General features: G+C 41.5%; 1 protein-coding gene across 1 annotated transcript in view; it reads right to left on the reverse strand.

Annotated features, from left to right (window-relative positions):
* ache (acetylcholinesterase) overlaps positions 1-17,685 on the reverse strand; it is a 29,266-nt gene extending 11,581 nt beyond the window's left edge. The window contains exons 1-4 of the mRNA XM_054601617.1: positions 17,471-17,685; positions 2,265-2,790; positions 1,350-1,573; positions 984-1,244 (exon numbers count right to left, since the gene is read on the reverse strand). Coding sequence (XP_054457592.1) covers positions 984-1,244; positions 1,350-1,573; positions 2,265-2,697 — 918 coding nt within the window. The 5' untranslated portion in view covers positions 2,698-2,790; positions 17,471-17,685. The remainder of the gene's footprint in view (positions 1-983; positions 1,245-1,349; positions 1,574-2,264; positions 2,791-17,470) is intronic.
* Between the last annotated feature and the right edge of the window lie 681 nt (positions 17,686-18,366).

The following is an 18,366-nucleotide window of genomic DNA, read 5'->3' on the forward strand; positions in this document are numbered from 1 at the left end:
AAGAGCAGCTCCTGAAGATCTGCTGCACCACAGCACATCTGGTATGTGCCATGGGTCTTAAAATAATCTGCATGGTGTAATGTGTGAACCGGAGCAGGGATGAATATGCAGGGAAATCTGTTCCGCCCCAATTTGCCACGTCAAAACAGTTGAGGGAACAGTTCAAGGAAATGGTACGGCTGTGTGAATGAAAGCAGTAACATTGCAGAGACAAGCATGAAAAGGGTTTTCACACTTTCACTTGGCTGTCTGGTCGGTGACGGTTTGGGGCGGGTTAATGTCCTTTCATATCTATTCATTCCTACACCTTACAAATTAGGGGTCTTGGTGCTCAGAACAATTATCCATCCTTTTACAGCAGCGACAGTAGATCTTCTTCTTGATCAGGACTGGTTTATGGCAATTTTATAATAATATATGATTTGCATCTATGTGATGAAGGTTCTTGAACCCTGGCTGGTATTTGTATTTACTATATCATAATACATATCGATATCACAAAAAAAAATATATTACTATCGTGATAGAGGATTTCTTCTTCATAATCACAATAATAATCCCCAAAGTTAAGATATTGATACTGCTTCACTGCCTGAAAATCTTGTGAACCACAGGTCATAGTGATGCAGAATTTAAAGGAATTGTCAGTGATATTCTACATTTTTTCTTATTGCCAACAACTCCCATGAAAAGACCCAAACAAATAATATGTTAGTCCGTCTCTCCATATTTTCAGACTAACCTATTCTGTCTGTGGCTGCCTACTGAAGATGTGAATCTTTAAAACAGATCACAAATATAGTTTCTTTTTTTAAAGCAGCTGGTTACTGTAGTTTTTAAGAAACATTACTCTAACAGGAGGAAATTGTGCATTTGGTGGGGACTATTTCAGATGGCGGATTAATCCACATTTGGTGCTCTGGTGTTGAGGCCAGTGCATTAAGGCCAAAAACAGGATGAATTGGACTTCACTGACTGTTTACCTGCCACTCCTGGTCGATGAGCTCCTGTGGGGCTTTACCGCGCAGACAGTCAACCAGCTCGGTGTCGTTGCCTCCGTTGCAGCCGACCAGTTTGCCCAGCAGCGTGGCCCGTCTGCGCGCCTCAGCGGGGGTGACCGAGGCCCAGGGACAGTTGGGGACCCCACTCTGGAGGATGGCCCTGGTGAAGGTGGGCCGGCTGTCTGGAGACAAGAGGTGGAATCCTACTGAAGCACCACCAGCACTCTCACCAAAGATAGTCACCTGATTGGTCAAAGACAGCAAACAGAGGGATCAGGGTCACAAAGTAGCTCTTGATTCCTTTTGTATGCAGGACAGGAGAGACAAATAAAACTGTGAGAAACTAACCTGTTTGGGGTTTCCACCAAAGAAATGGATGTTGTCTTGGACCCACTGCAGCGCCATCCTCTGGTCCAGCAGACCCACGTTGCCGGGAGCCTCTGAGGAGCCATGCAGAGCGAGGAAGCCGAAGGCACCGATCCGGTAGTTCATTGAGACCACAATGACCGTCTCACTGTGAGCTAGGTAGCGGCCATCATACACGTCCAGAGAAGAAGAACCACTGTAGAACCCTGGAAATGTTAAATATCACAGTATGTTATTAACTTATTGTATCACAATCTCCAACAAACAGATAGAAGCTTTACTGTCTAAACATTTAATTCACACAGTTTTTATGAGTTGTAAGTGAGACAACTTAAGTATCAAGCACTACCGTTTTTTTAAGATTCAAGAGTAGTGTAATCGCATTATCTGTAACCAAGCAACCAATGTACTTCCTGTTCACACCGGCACCCACATGCTCAGTGTACGTGAATGTGATATTCGTTTTCAGGGGAGCAAGTCTGGATGCAAATAATTTCAAAAACGATGCTGAAACGAACGTGTGGACGGAGATCGTTTTTGTTTTAAAATGAAAACGGGGTCGTGTAGAAATGCCTTGAGGAGTCCACTTTCTTTAAATCTATAAGGAAACAGTTGAAAGGGTATCAGATTAAGGCACACTGTCAGCAGTGGCAGCAGCCTAGTCTGGTTCCGCATTGTAAAGGTCGTGTTCTTTGGGTCAAAATCCCAAGAGTTCAACATTCTGAACAGGTACTGTGACTCCACTCAATCCATTGCCTTCTCTATGCCTGCATAGAGTGAAAATGACTACAGTTACAACCTGGTGCACTGCTGCCCCAATGTCTCCACTGGAAGAATGACTCACGTCTAACCTAATTTTTTATTGTGTCTCATACTGAATAAGTCGTGACCAAGTACCTCCGCCGTAGATCCACACCATGACGGTGAGATTGTGTGGTCTGACCGAGGAGGGCACCCAGACATTGAGGTACAGGCAGTCCTCGCTCATTTCTCCTTTTGGGTTCCACATCTCGCTGCCCTGGAAGCCGGGGTACGACGTGTCCACAAACTGGTAGCAGGCGTTGGAGTAGGCTTTGGCCTCGTACACCCCCGTCCATGGGCGCTTGGGCTCAGCACGACGGAAACGCCGCTTCCCTACCGGTGGCTCGGCGAAGGGGATGCCCAGGAAGGAGGTGACGTAGCTCCGGTCCGGCACCGCCATGCGGGTGCCTCGGACTCGACCTGTACGCGTCTGAACAACGAGGTCCAACTCGCTCTGGGAGGAGCAGGTGGGGATTAGGAGAGACAGGAGAAGGATTTGGGAGAGGAGGAGAAGGACGGAGGTCTGCATGACGGAGGCGAAGGCAGTCTGTGTGGCTGGAACTGTGGTCGTGATTTCCTCTCCGATCAGGGAGGGCTGGGTCTGCTCTGCTTCCCCTCAGCTCTACACAGACAGACAGAGAGAGAGAGAGAGAGAGAGAGAGAGAGAGAGAGAGAGAGAGAGAGAGAGAGAGAGAGAGAGAGAGAGAGAGAGAGAGAGAGAGTAATGTGATTACAGTAAACAAAGTGGTGGAGAACAGAGGGAGGTAGAAATCAGAAAATCAGGAAAGAGATGATAGGAAAAGAGGAAGTAAGAAGTGTCATCAAGGTAGATTCAAAGATTCCTTCAGACAGGCAGACAACTCAAATAAAAAAATTCAGGTTTGTAATATTGGTGACACAACTCTTAAATTCAACATGCAATCACATCATCTTTGTTAAGATTCAAACCAGCTTGTCCCACTTTCTAAAGACTAAGAATTCTTTTTGACCTTGCAACATTTCATTTCAGGTGAGGTGGGGCCTCCACTATAAAACGCTACAGGAGACCCTACAAGGTGTTAACATATCTTGAAAGAAAGTGTTGTCCTAGAACTTCCATCAAGTCAAAGTCAAGTGATGAAGGCTGAGTTATCCCCAAAAGTCTGGTTGGATGCTCCCAAAAAAACAAGTTAATATACCTAAAGTTAAGATTATTTTGAGTTAAAACTTATTTTAAGTTCAAAAGGGAACTTTTATGTTTTTTTAAGATTAGTTAGCTTGGAGTCATTCATTTGAATAACATGAAAAATATTTTAAAACAATAACACAGTATGATCATATCTTTAAATCACTTCTAAAATGAATATCTAAAGGCTGTATTGAAAATCATTCTTCATGTCTTGAATTTAGGCAGTAATTTCAACACATGTGAGGGCTTCTACAGGATGTCCACACACCCATGCAGGTTATCAGTGACTGAAGCTGTGTAGGTGGGCAGAGGCTTCCCAGAAATGACTCATTAAATATTCAACACAACATCAAGACAACAGCAGTCTGCTGCTCTACAGCACAGATGACCACGCCAGAGCTACAGTAGAATCCAACTGCTTTTATTTATGATCAGGTACTCTCTATGAACAGATTCTGCATATGAATGCAGATTTTGGTATCGGAAGCCTTCTAGTTTCCGAGTTGCATGACTAATCATGTTTGATTTGGCTTTGGTTTTGTACAGGAGAACAGTCTGGGTGGAGTGCAAAAGAAGCAGAATGCATTGGTTGAAAGGTTATCAACCAATGAACGTAATCCATCACCTGACGCTGATTTAGCTTTATATTAGCTTAAACTTGTGTTTAGTGTAGCTAAACTGGCAATTTGCAAGATAAAACAGTTGTAGACGTTATCTCTCAACTCCAACTTCATTCTTACGTCTGCACAGAAAAGGAAGTCTTGACCCCGGTATCCACTGGCTCACTGGAACCCCCAAAATATAGGCCGTTGCCCATAAAGGCTACATCTTCTGATACTAGACTGACAGCCGATGAGTTCTGAGATCAATCTAAAGGTGTCTCTGCTGTTCAGGGAACATCTGCAGGATACAGTGGTCCACCACATCTAATAACATGACCTGGATCCACGAAACATACAAAATGTGTGCATTCTTAGTAGTTGCAACACTGACCTTGCCAATAGTGATGCTGGTTTCTGAATTTTTGAACAAGGATTAAATGTGATTCCAATCAGCTACATTTACACTAATCAACCATTGGTTTTCGGTTCCTAAATATTTTTTTAAAAATTGTACAGCTCCTCTGTAAAAGGCTGTGTAAAAGCCACTTAACTGTCCTTACTGGGTTGTGGCAACATCATAAGCCAAACTTCTTTCACTTAGAAGAACCAGTTTATAGCTTTCTATAAGGGCTTTTTAATGGTCACAAAACACGCATTGCAAAACCCCTCCAACCGTCAAATTGAACCAAAACCTTGTAAGTTGTATCTGAATTCAGTTTGCTCAGGGGAATGTGGGGCTACCTTGGGAGTATTTGAGCACAACTATGTCGAGACTAAAGAGATGTTTCTCTATGTTGCTCTGCTCACACTGCTCACATAGCCCTGACTGATCACATTACTAGATATCGTGATGTAATTTTCATCTCCATTGCACAGTGTGTATTTGAAAACATTTGCTAGGATATATTGTTACACCACTAGTACAAATGCCCTTTTTTTTATCTCATATAATTTGAGAATAAAGAATAGATGCAGATTTGTGATTCGTGACTTCTAATGCTCTAAATTGATCAACAGATTTCAAAAATAGTTTACTCACATTTTGGATTGAATGACTTTTCAAGGTAAGAATACGTAACTGGATTTGCTGGAGGGAGAGCCCGTGTTGTCCAGACAAATCTTTGGCACATAAAAAGTATATGATGAGAACCTTTTTAGATTTATTTATTTATATGCAGTAACGAAACCTGTCTGTAATTGTTGAAATCTCTATTACCAAGTTTCCACTGTGAAGGAGGGAAAGTTATTTTCTTTCAGCAGGCAGACGTGTTATAAGTCCCTCGGTGCTCAACAACAAAGGCTGAGACAGGTGTGTGGTCATGAGGGGACTATAAAAAGGCATCAGAGTAAAACCCTAGTAAATGCCATACCCTTTGATGGATTAATGGGGCCCTTACTACTTATTTATCTCCTCATAGTCAGAAACTTAATAACTCTAAGAGACTGTATGAAAATTACGGTTTGAGGTTGTTGGGGGATGTTTTATCTTTGTCCTAAACTTTTTTTAATTCCTATTTTGGTTAAATACTCAATTGTGATTGGCTGCCGCCGACAGTACACATGGCCTCCGGTTTATCTGTGAAGCTCCTGATATTGATTTAGGTACAATGACTGGATAGCTAGTCTTGCTGTGAAACTTACTGTCAAATTTAATCTTGCTAGCATAACATTAGCTCATGCTAGCTTTATGCTAATCAAGATTTCATGAATATCTTGATATTGATCTGGGAACAATTACATGGCTGGATAGCAAGCTAGTCTTGTTGTTCCACATACTGTCAAATTCGATCTCATCTTGCTAGCATAACGTTAGCTTTTCTAGCTAACATTATGCTAAGGGTTCTATGGGCTGAACTGACTAGAAATATCTGTAGCCAAGTTGTATCCAAGGTTAGCCGTATTTACTGGAGTAGTGAACAATGTTACCATGGCATAAGAACCTTATGGGATCGTAGGATTGTTCCAGGTATAGGCTTCCCTACAGTTTTACCGCGTAAATGGAGTATGGCTTGTGAAAAACTTTAGAATTTTGAATGGAAAACGCAAGAAAATATTAATTAATTTGTAGATTCTTAATTTCTTAGCAAGTGACCATGGTATAAGGGATAAAGGCCTTCGAGCTGTCAATAGTCAGGGATAATGGATGACGGTGAGGCCAGCTAGTCTAGCCGGAGTACGTCTAATTCCTGTTAATAGATGCCTCTCATACATATTTAATCCAAAGGAACATGGCAATACTGTGACTCACATTGGGTGAGTTTCTCAAATAGAAACAGAAAAAGTTATCAAGAACTTTAACCAAAAATGAGAGATTGTTTTATCCTCCAGTCCCATTATAAAAAGTGATTAAGGATATTCAGTTTACAATGATAGCTGATACATACAATTATAGATAGAAGGACAAATTGTAGATGACAGTCCACGTGTTGCACCAAGAAGGAAACTCCAGCGCTCTGCTGTCCTTGCACCTAATAAAAAGTAATTAAAGAAACAGCCGTGGGCTCCAGTTTCCTCCTGGGCTCAACCATGGACTGACATCTATGCTGTTGAGTACTATGCTTTCAGCTAATCCTAACTGAGGTTTCTATATGCCCTCATTAATTACTCAGGAGGATACAATTAATCTGCAGTGACATTTCTACAACCACATTGTTGCTAAGTCTGAACCATTAAGAAGACTTCACACTTGAATCAGGTTGGACATCAAAGACGTGACAGGGACTTGGCATTGGTGACTAATATATATCCCCGGTTTATGAAAACAGTTGAGGGTACTGCAGCGGTCATTGTTGGTGGTCTGGAATGGCTACATTGTATGGGGTCAATAATCTGTCAATGTCAATTATCTTTGAGCTTTGAAAATAACTGTCTTTAGTTTGTCTGTGGTATCCTCCCCAATAGAAAAATTGAATTGAATAGAGTTAAAAAACATTTAACTCTATGCAAGCTACACTTTGACATCGCAGACACATAGTTTGATGATGGAGGGAATGTATCATCTGTAAAATGTTTGCTGTGGACGAACAGTGATGTTAATATGGTGAGACATTTCTTTATGTAAGAAAATATGATCGAGCGGCCAGGCCTGATTTTATTTTTACATGAGGATTTAAGGGTCTCCCTGTGTAACTCAGCAAAGACAACCTCCTCTTGAGCTTTATCACTCTGTCCTTGTTGGAAGTCCATTCACAATACTATCACACTATTTGTTTGTTTGAATGTGTGTGAGGGACAGCAAAAGGTGACATCACCAAAATAGATTCTCTATACAACCGAGAGGGAGTGTGTTCAGAAATAGTATCGATACACACACGCAGCTGCCCCGTATCCCTTACAGCACCTCCAAGCTAATCCGGTCACTATGACAACCATACATTGCCAAACATAAACAGGAGCCTCCAACCTGACAGGTGGGAGACAACTGTCTTCGGGCATTGTTGCCCATTTACAAGTGAACACAAAACGAGGGACGACACTTTGTTTGTAAGAGTTCATTGCAGGGTGGTGGTGTATGGTGGACAGATGCACACCTATTAGAGCTGATGTATTTAATGTATAGCTCACCCTGAACCAGGAACGTAAACACACTAATTCATCTTAAGTAACTTCTTGTAAGGGGGGGGGACAACAGTTTCTGAAATTGGTCCAGTATTGAGGGAGAACACTGCAGATGGCAGAAACAGGCTGTAATGTAATCACTCCGGGCAACTCGTCATCTATGTAGGTCCACTAACAGTGCTTGTTTTTGCCACTGAGTGTCTGACAACATTATGGAAAGAATGTAAATAAAATAAAATCTTTTTTGTTACCTTTCGCTCAATCCCGTCTGTTTATTCAATGTCAGCCATGACATTGACATTTTTGGGGGATAATACCACCAACTCTTCAAACTCTGACACACATTGACGGTGAAGACTTTCCCCAAGCTGTTTGCTTAACTGCCAGTTATGCTTCATGTTGCATTTCAATAGTGCTCCCCTTTCTATTCATTCAATTGGGAATCATCTTTGAATCAGTCTCGATTCTGAGTCTTGTGCCTGCTGGGTACTAGTACTCTATGTGCAAGACAAGTAATCAACTACTACACTGTACTTTACCTATGCAGCTGCAAATCCACACTGTGATACAAACACTGTTTGAGGAGACGATTCCGCTGTAGCACTGGACCTGAACTTGGGCATGTGGACTCAGATGCCCTTTTCCAGTGGTTCAGTACAACACCCTTTAGCTGTGGGCAACATGGAGGGCCGTCATCGTATGCATTTTACTACAGTGTTAATTTTAACCGAAACCCACTCTGGTAAGTTATGCAAGGACTTAAGTTGGATCTGTTTTGCGCACTGCTTTTTTAATATGCCGAAGTTTATGTACTGCAACTACCCATAGACTGAATATAAGAAGTGGACATAGTTGTTGTTTTCTCCAATTGTTTGTGGAATGCCATTTTGAAGCCTTGAGTGTGCTGTTTTATTTGATAATAAATCAATAGACAAAATCAGAGTGAACACAACAGACATATTGCCTATAAATTTGACAGAGAGTGATCTCCTGTGAAATGTGTCATTTGCAACACATGAGTTAGAACCATAGACTGTTGTGGACGTTGCTTCAAGTTCGGAGTTTTGGGCCTTAGCCATGTTGGACTTTGGCCGTCGCCATCTTGAATATTTGAAACCAGTAAACTAAAGTGACTGCGGGCAATGTAGAGACAATGTTTACTTGAAATTAAATCAAGTGAGAAGTAGGGTCATTTTCTCATAGACTTCCATACAATCAGACCTCATTTTGCAACCAGAAGAGTCGCCCCTGGATGGCCATTAGAGAGAATGCAAATTTTAAGACACTTTCACATTGGCTTCACTTTTCAGAACAGGAGGTTGCTGCCTGCTACTTCCACTACTACTTAAAGAGCATTAGTTTTCTATTGCTACTAAGTTACTTAGTCATCGCGAGTGAGTGAAAAATAACATAGCAAATGATCAGTCATTGTATTTTGGGAATATGTATATACTTGGGATAGCGACCTGATACTTGGAGGTGGGTTGCTCAGGAAAGCGTAGTGTTGACTGTGAAGTAGTTTGGATGAGCGGTTCTCAAGAAAGCAGCGAGCAGGAATACCGGAGGCCAAGAAACAGTCCGTTCTGAACAGGTACGTTTCAACGGGCACTGAACTAGTTTTCCCAAATCTAAATCCAGTTTTAAAATTCAAATCTGAAACCTTTCAAATCTATTCTGAAATCTAATTATATCCATCTTTGTGAGTATCTATATTTATAAATAACGATTCCACTTTGTTATGTAATCAGATTTAGTTAAACTTTTAATTTCTTGGATTTAATGATAATTTTTATTAATAGAGCACCTGTGCGTCACACAAGGCAGCAATTTGAACTCAACACACATATACATATATAAATATAAAACAAATAAAAACAACAATCTAGGTAATATAAACTTGAATGAATACAAATAAAAAAAATGAAATAAAAGGTAATTCAAGTTAGAAAAAAAATGTAAATAAAGTAAAATCAGAATAAATTCAGGGATTCATTATTCCTAAATTATCTTTAAAGGCCAATGGGTATCATCACAGACACAAGGTCCATGTCGCTGGAAATCAACAGCCACGTGGAAGAGAGGGGGAGGGGGAGGGAATGCAGGAATGGAAGAAGGAAAGATGTTTTTATAGAGGGGGGGGGGGGGGGGGGGGGGTGTATGCATGGCAATTATTTATAGCAGTGACAGCTGCGTGGCGGGAACAACAGGGAGGAGGCAAAGGAGAGGAGGGAGCGTGGGGCTGCTGGGAAGTAGAGAATAAGGATACTGGATAGGGAGGGATGAAACTGGTGATGAGCCAGTGAAGTTTTTTTCATTTGCCAAATAGGGATTTTAGAGGCTTTAAGGTTGGAGGATGCAGATGTTGACGTCTAACGGTGAGCAGCTCCTCAAGCTTGGGATACCGTTCGGAACCAGCTTGAGTAAGGAATGTCAAATTAGAGACGGTGGATGGTTATCTGACGCTCATATCCAGCGTTTTCATTCATGTGTAACCAGGCGGCAACCTCTGCTTCTTAAGAGTGAAGCCAATGCAGAAATGTCTTAACCTTGCATTCTCTCTAATGTCCATCAAGGGGCAACTCCTCTGGTTGTATAGAAGTCTATGAGAAAATGACTCTACTTCTCTCTTGATTTATTCCCTCAGTAAACATTGTAAACATGAGTTTATGTCTCAATCTCAAGTTTCAAGTCTTCTGCAATACAGCATGATGTTCATTTAGTAAATTATGGTCCATTTAGAGTCAAGTAGACCATAAAGCAGGGTATGCTTAAGGGCGGAGCTACCTTATGATTGACAGGGCCAGAGCTGCATACCGCGTCCCTATGTTACTCCTCTGCAGTCCAAATATGGTAATTTCCGTTGACTGGTTGCGGAAAGTCAAGTTGGCGAAGGCCGTAATCTAACGTGGCGATGGCCGAAACACCAAACTTGAGGCTTCAAAACAGTCCACAAACAAATGGGTGACCTCACGAGCACTCCATCCACTTCCTCGAGTCTATGGTTCTAACCCATGTGTTGCAAATGACACAATTCAAAGGAGATCACTCTCTCTCATATTTGTAGGCAATATGTCTGTTGTGTTCACTTTGATTTGATTTGACAATGAAAAATGAATTTTAGAGCTAACAAACAGATTGTCAAATATGAAAAAGTTCCAAGTGTTTCAATACTAGAAAGTTCTACAGTATTTTGTAATGCTCAGCGTTTTAACCCCCCCAATCAATAATTGAATTCAAAATGGATCAAATGACTACGTGTAATATGAGCGGGATCCCTTGTAGTGAGGAACCCACAGAGGATTATCACCAGCTCTGCAGTCCCTCATAGCTCTACTCCATATCCTCTTTAATTACTCTAAAATGCCAAGCAGCAGACAGACCGACATGAATGCTAATGTTGCACTGTCTGCTAGATGTGTAACTAGGCAACATGTTTGACATTTCATAAATATGATATTGCGTGTACACAAACAGAAATGTTTGTGATTTTAGGGGGAAATACTAACTAATCAATGCACCTGAAGAAAAAGTTCCAGCACATAACCCCCAACCTAAAATTACAAATGGTTATGTTTACGTTTCTGTGTATGTATTCATTTATGAGCTTTAGGCCCTGTCCACATTTAGGCAGATATTTTAACAGATATTTCGCCCCTCAGTTTAAAAAACATTTTTTTGTCCAACTGACCTTTGTTTAAAAAAATATGGTGCAACTGAAATGTGACTCATATGTGGGGACGGATGACGGGGTGAACATAAACCAACAAGTCGTCTGCTTGTTATAGTGGGCATGTGCGAATTAAGGAGATGAATTGATCGTGCGTCCACACAGATGCAAATTAACCAGAGATTTGAAAAGTTTCCACCTTAGAAAGCTTTTTCAAAAAATCTCAATCTTAGTGACCTAAAACTCTGTTTGTGTGTGGACAAAGCGTAGAGGAAGATATCAAAAACCTCCGCATACATGTAGATATGACCTTCCAGTCTTTATGCTAAGCTGACCCCATCCTGACTGGGGTCAGCCTCCGTGATACTTGAGAAAAAAAGAGGAGGAAATAGATGAATACAAACGGACAGGGGGTGGGGGTGCAGGGAAGTGGAGGAGTTCCAGTGGGTGAGGAAATAAGAGAGGGGGGCAGAGGGAGACACTGAGTGGAGGGGATCAGGGTGGGAGAAAGTGTGTCACTCCTCAAATTAGACTGAGGAATTTGTGTATGAAGCTCACAGGAGGATAGGTTTCACTGGGGGGGGGACGGACGGACTGTGTGTGTCTCAGGATAAAACACTGGACAGATAAGTCAATGTCAGTGTGTGGAAGACATAAAATAGTTATCAATGAATTTGGAAATAGTGTCAGTTTAATGTAAGGTTTTATGAAGAGACGTGTAAATCCAGCACAGATTGCTGAACAGCCAGGAGTAGCTTCATTTTAGAGGTCTGATGAAGAAGTGTGTGTCATAAAATAAATATATATATCTATATATAGAAACAGTATTTAAATCACATGGAAGAGACAAAAGGCAAAACTCCAACAAGGAAATGGGAAAGATAAAAGGCTCAGGTGATCAGTGACTGTGGCGGTGTTCCGTACAGAGATACAGGGAACACTGGATGATGCAACTCTAAAATATGTTATCTGACTTGTTTTTGAGCAAACAGATATTCATGAAAATAATTGTCAATAATAATTATTTAATCAAGCCGTAACTAGTGTAATACTATATTTCACTATTTAAGACTCTCACTGTCAATGTTAAAACACAAACATACTTTATAAAGCCTTAATGGGAAATGAATAGGACTGGATGAAATAAACAGAACAACATAAATGTGTGGTGTTCCAGATAGAATATTGAATCTGCAAGTGCATCTTACTATATAAAAACAGTTAATAAAACTGTGTTGCCATATAGTGTACTTTAACGATGCCCATCATGTTAATGTTATACGCTCAGAAAGGTTATATGTTTTAGCACTGACTAGGTTAAGTTACTCCAGCTGTTGTACGCAGTTGCATTATGTAGATTTTTTTTTTTTTTTAAATTGACAGTTTACATGCAAAGATTGGTGGCAGCAGTGGCTTAGATGGCACAACAAGTAGTGCTGTGATGTTGGATGCTACAGGGACTGAGATATAATGCACACACTGTTCTGATATGCATAAAAAGTGTTTTTAAATAATTTTTTTCCAATTGTGTGCATATGGTCGAGTGTTTTCCGAAAATGGGATTAAATAAATTGCTATGTATTGGTAAGAATTGCCAATACACATAGCCCTAGTATCAATATTTCAATATAACATTTCATACGCCTCGATAGAATATTTCAGATATTATTATTTACACTGCCCACCCTGTGCTTTGATTATCTGCATGCTACTCTTCGCATTCCTGCCATTTTGACGAAGAAAGGCAATATTTTTCTTGTTGTTAAAAGTCACATAAGCCTATTCTAACGGACGTGTGACGGACAGTGACAGACAGACAGACAGACAGACAGACAGACAGACAGACAGACAGACAGACAGACAGACAGACAGACAGACAGACAGCAGGGGAGTCACTGGAATTTTCCATTTTGCAGTTTGGCCATCTAATGTTTCACACAACACCGCGATTACCGGACATAAACACACGCACACGCACACGCGCACGCACACACATCAATAGGAAGGTACTCAGTGGAGCTTAGAATGGGATGGACCAGAATAGACCAGAGAGCAAACAAAACAAACCTCTAAATGTCTAAAATCATCAAGGCTGTGTCTTGAAACCTCATCTAATATTACCACGGTAATAAACAATCAACATTTTACTGAAGGCCTTATATTCAGGGTTTTTGAGAGCACTGTACTGCATAAAAGTTACACTGTGAGCTGCTGGGAACACTGAACTGAAGCTTTGTGTCCATAAATGGCCCTGGATTCTGTTTTCATGTAGTTCCAGAGGGTTAATCTTACCCCTCTGGACGACCAGTGAGACAGAATACCCCCATGTCTCCATCTGTTTAAGTAGAATGAAGGGCTATCAAGCATTCTCATGAGACCCTGTGACACAAAAATTATATATTTACTCCAAGTCTCTAATATTTCAAGTCTGGCGAATGAAGCGATGATGCGAATTTCGCGTCAGTCGCGACGCAAGGCTTGAGTTCGTGTCTACTCGCGTATATTCACGTCTGTGCATTGCCTTTACATGTAAACTGAGCGCGTGGAAAATTTGCTTCGCTTTTGGTGTGAACACGGCGTAAGTCTATTACTATGTTAACAATGTTTGCCCTCAAACTAAGTGGCTTCATGGCAGTTTAATGTGTTACCTGTCTTTTCATTAGACTGGAACAATCCAATGTTCCATCCTGGTCTAACTACATCTTAAACAATGCAGCTTAAGTCAAAGTAGCACACATATTGGGGACTGTTTTCAGCAGCGGAATAATCCACATTTGGTGCTCCAGTGAGTATTTGTGGCAGCAAGACAGCGTTTGTAGGACTGAGTCAGAATAAACTAAAGAATGTGTGTTGATGCTAATGAAGGAACATGTAACCCAGTGCAACGGTGAGGCTCATCGATCGTGTTTTGAACAGTTTCTGGACACGGATGGAGCTCTATGACACAGAGGACGAAGAGATAGCAGACTTTGGTTTTACATCATTGCAGACGGTGCTGGTTGACGGCAGAAACCTCACATCCTTTTTGGGATTTAAAGACCATCTGGCTCCAGATGATGGCACAACGTTAACGTGGAAAATCAGCCCTGGCAGCTACAGTATAAACACAGTCTTTTTTCTACCCACTCCAACATGAAACTGTTCGCTGCTTTCTGTCCTGACACTTAACCCACCCACAGGCTGTGCAGGTCACAAGTCAAGCTGCACATCAAACACAGCCCCTGCAGCAGCACAGTGTAGTGTGGATACTCTAAAACACTAGTATGCAGCGTCCACAAACTGAACAGTGCGCTAAATATTGATGACTTAACTTTGTCATCTTGTTCGTGTAGGCGTAGCATTTGGGGGGGGGGATCTATTAGAAGATATGTAATATAAGATCCCTAACTATGTTTTCATAAATTTATAATCATCCGACACTAAGAATAACTGTGTTTTCATTAGCTTGGATTGAGCCCATCTTATCTCCATATGGCGCGTGTCCTTTTCACAGAGTCCACCATGTTTCACCGCCATGTTCCTGCAGTAGCCCAGAACGGAGAAACCAAACAGCCTTTAGCATTTTTACATTATCTGAAGGCTGCCGTAGTTCTCCAACACGCTCTCGAAACTGTGTTAAAGTGAGACGAGGAGTGTTAAATAGTGGTACAGTCAGACGCCATCTGACTGTCTTCGTTCCTAAAGTAGTGTTATCATGGTAAGGACAGGCGGCAACCTCTGCTTCTGACAAGTGAAGACAATGCAGATGTGGCATTCTCTATAATGATCCATTTAGAGTCAAACAGACCATAAAGAGAAGTATGCTTCCGTTCACTGGTTGCAAAAAGCCAAGATGGCAACGGCCAAATCTCCAACCTCAAGGCTTCAAAACCGCAGTCCACAAACCAATGGCCATCATGATGACTACATCCACTTCTGACATACAGTCTATGGGTAAGCATGGTCTGAGTGAGGTGAACCGTGTTACCACAGTTTTGCACTTGGCGGCTCACATTTCCGCAGTCTTGGAAAGGGAGGAGCTAGCGAAGGGGAATTCTGTTGGTTGCGATCTGCAACCACGCCGCTCGATGGCGCCAAAACCTCTACACTGTGCCTTAAAGGGTGATAAGTAAACTAGTTACTGGAGTGGGGTGAATCTATTTTTTGTCTCTTCATGGGTTCAACATTTTAGAGTCATTCCAGAACACACTGAAGTGCATGAATACATTTTAAAAAGGAAGAGACGTGATGCGAAACACGGTAGATCCAAATAGACCAAAAAAAAAAGAGGGAGAACAGGAATAGATGCCATTTTCTCTTCACTTCATAGTCCATACTCTTCATCAGCCGTAAAAATAAAATGATTGACACATGGAAAACATATCCTGCTGCCAGAAATACTCATCGGTGCCTTAAGTAGTCCTAAAAAAAAAATCACTATTTCCTCCTGTTTGAGTAACATTTGTTGAAAATTAAAGGTGGCCATCTGTTTTAGGAAATTACTGCCACTTCTTTTAGATTAACATCTTCAGTAGAGAACCAATGGGCGTTGTTCTGATTGTCACATAAACAGTAGGGAAGTCAGAAAGGGTTGAGAAACGGACAAACACAATGTTTTTTTTTTTATGGGATTTGTTGAAAATAAGAAATATTTAGAACCCCACCAGCCTCATCCTTTAATCATCTAAGATTGTCAAACTGCCAAAGCAGAGCAACAAAGGAACACGTAGTGGAACTACTCCCCGGAGAACAAAAAAATGCAGAGTCAGAATTCACTTATAGATATTATCCCCTGCAGAGAAATTGCAGATACAACTTTTGATAAATGAGTAAAACCTGCAGCATTGATTACACTTTGGCAGTCACTCCACCGAGAATGCAGATGAGGAAATGTGCACTGCCAGCTGCCAAGACTGCATTAACTGTTATGACTTACAGAGGCGATAAATTCAGCCTACAGTGAACCGCAGCAGCAGAGAGGGAGGAGTGGAGGACCACTTTGTTTCAACCACATAAACATATCATCAACTTAGCTTCTCTTCAGCTCACCTATCCAAGGACTCCAGCAAAAATGCAGCATCCCTGAAAGCACCGGCTGTTATGCAATATGCAGCACAGGTGGAGATCTGATCTGCCACCGCAGACTAAGCTGTTTGAGTGTCTGAGAGATCAAACAGAATTTGGGAGAAGCTACTGTAATGGGATAATTGCTGTATACACAGTATCCTACTACAGGCTGTCCATACATAGCCTACAAACGCCTCTGTCTGTAAATACTACTGGCAAAAATATTGCCATTGGTTCAAATATTTATTTGATTAAAGAATTGTGCATTTAATAATGTGAAATACTGGGTGATGATGTTGTATTAGACAATGTGAACCATTTAGAAATCCAAAATATTGCAATAAATGTATTAGAAAGGCTCCAGTATTATAAACAGCTGTGGTTAAATCATTTTACAGGCTGTATTCAATCTGAGCCTTCTGCAAAAACCCAAAACATAAGCAATTCTAATGCATGTGTGTGCGCGTGGGAGAGAGACATGGAGACAAAGTGGAAGAAAGAAGACACCAACACAACACACAGCGGCCACACGCGTCTCGCCATTGAGGCGCGTCACACGTCGAGTTCTCGCCCGGTGATAACACACATATATCCTGCCTCGTCCAGTCTGCCACCTCGGAGAAAACTGTGTGAGGAATGTCGCAAAATACAATTAATTATCCCAACAACTGAATCTCGTTCTGTCGGGAAACATATACATACACACCTGCGCGTATATGTGTAACTAAATGCAATTTTTGCAAGAGGTTCACCTGCTTTTCGTACAGGCTTGTGGGCTGTAGCATGAAGAGAGCAGCGTCAGTCAAGTTACAATACAGATTCTCAATAACTCGAAATTAATTATTTTCAGTGGCTGTGTCTGTATGCCGATAACACCCAACGCTCCTGTCGGTTCAGATCTGATATACAGCTATATTCAATGAGCTACGTATATTTGCTGATAAGCAAGCGGACCTTTAATTGTGGGTATATTAAACGGGACTTGGCGCGGCGCTCTGCCCGTGTTGAGAGAACCGCACGTACACAGCCTGACCTGCTGCTGGGTCCGTGGAGCCGGAGGAATAACTAGTAACCATGGCTACGGCTGATGTAGCGACGATATTAACGGGCATCGCATCCGTCATGCACGAGATAAACCTTGATTAAAAACTGCACGAGCTACATGGGTTTGCGGCTCTCGCGGTGTAAGACGTGGATGAAAGCAACCACAGACCGACAGCTGACACTCAGTGAAGGGAAGGCACTAGAGTCTCTGTCTTACCTGGCTACCGCTGCGGTGCGAACCGGAGCCGATGGCTTGCTATCTTTTTTTCTTCCCTTTATTGCTTTGCCTGGACGGCGAACAGCGACACCGGACCGTGGTCGGCAGCCGTATGGAAATGTTTCCGAAGGGGAGCTGTCTCCGGCCGGCTGTCAGACACGAAATGTCGGTAGTACCTCCTACTAGCAGCAGAGCGTTTGCTGGACAATCGCTCGGTCGGGCCGTAAAGCAGTGACGGTAGGGGGAGACTGCTGCTAATAAATACTGCTAGTAAACATAGGAGGGACTGTTCCTCTCGCGAGAACGTTGGACTCTCCTGTAAACCCGTACGGAAACGGTGCCAAATATCCCCAAACTATGGGATGTGACGACCAGTTTCTCTACTGTTATCCACTATTGGATATTGTGTCCCCTGTTATAAGGCATTACGTACAGAGTACTACTGGCAATGCACAAATCAATTAAAAAAGGTAAATCAATCAAATAAAAAAAGGAAAACACTGTAGTGTACAATTCTAAAAAGGAAATGTATAACCACTGCCACTATGGTTATCCCACATAAAACAGCTTTTTAATTAATTCATTTAATTAAATATTAAAATTATAATGTGTAGGCAGATTATAAAAACAACACAAGTACTCAACAAACTCAGTCAGTAATGTATATATGTGTTTACAGGATCTGATGTTGCTGCTATAGGAGTGTCTATGCCTTTATATGATTAGAAAATATCTCACAGCCCACAGAATATCTGGTATATTTGGCCAGGTTAATGTCAATTCAGATAATATTCCCATTTTTCAAGAATTGTAGATAACAGATAATAATCCCATTTATTCATGCACCTGTTTTGGTTTTGTTTGGCCCCTCAGTGGTTTTAAGGATTAGGTATGGC

The sequence above is a fragment of the Anoplopoma fimbria genome, chromosome 7, assembly GCF_027596085.1.
Source record: "Anoplopoma fimbria isolate UVic2021 breed Golden Eagle Sablefish chromosome 7, Afim_UVic_2022, whole genome shotgun sequence".
Lineage (NCBI taxonomy): Eukaryota > Metazoa > Chordata > Actinopteri > Perciformes > Anoplopomatidae > Anoplopoma > Anoplopoma fimbria.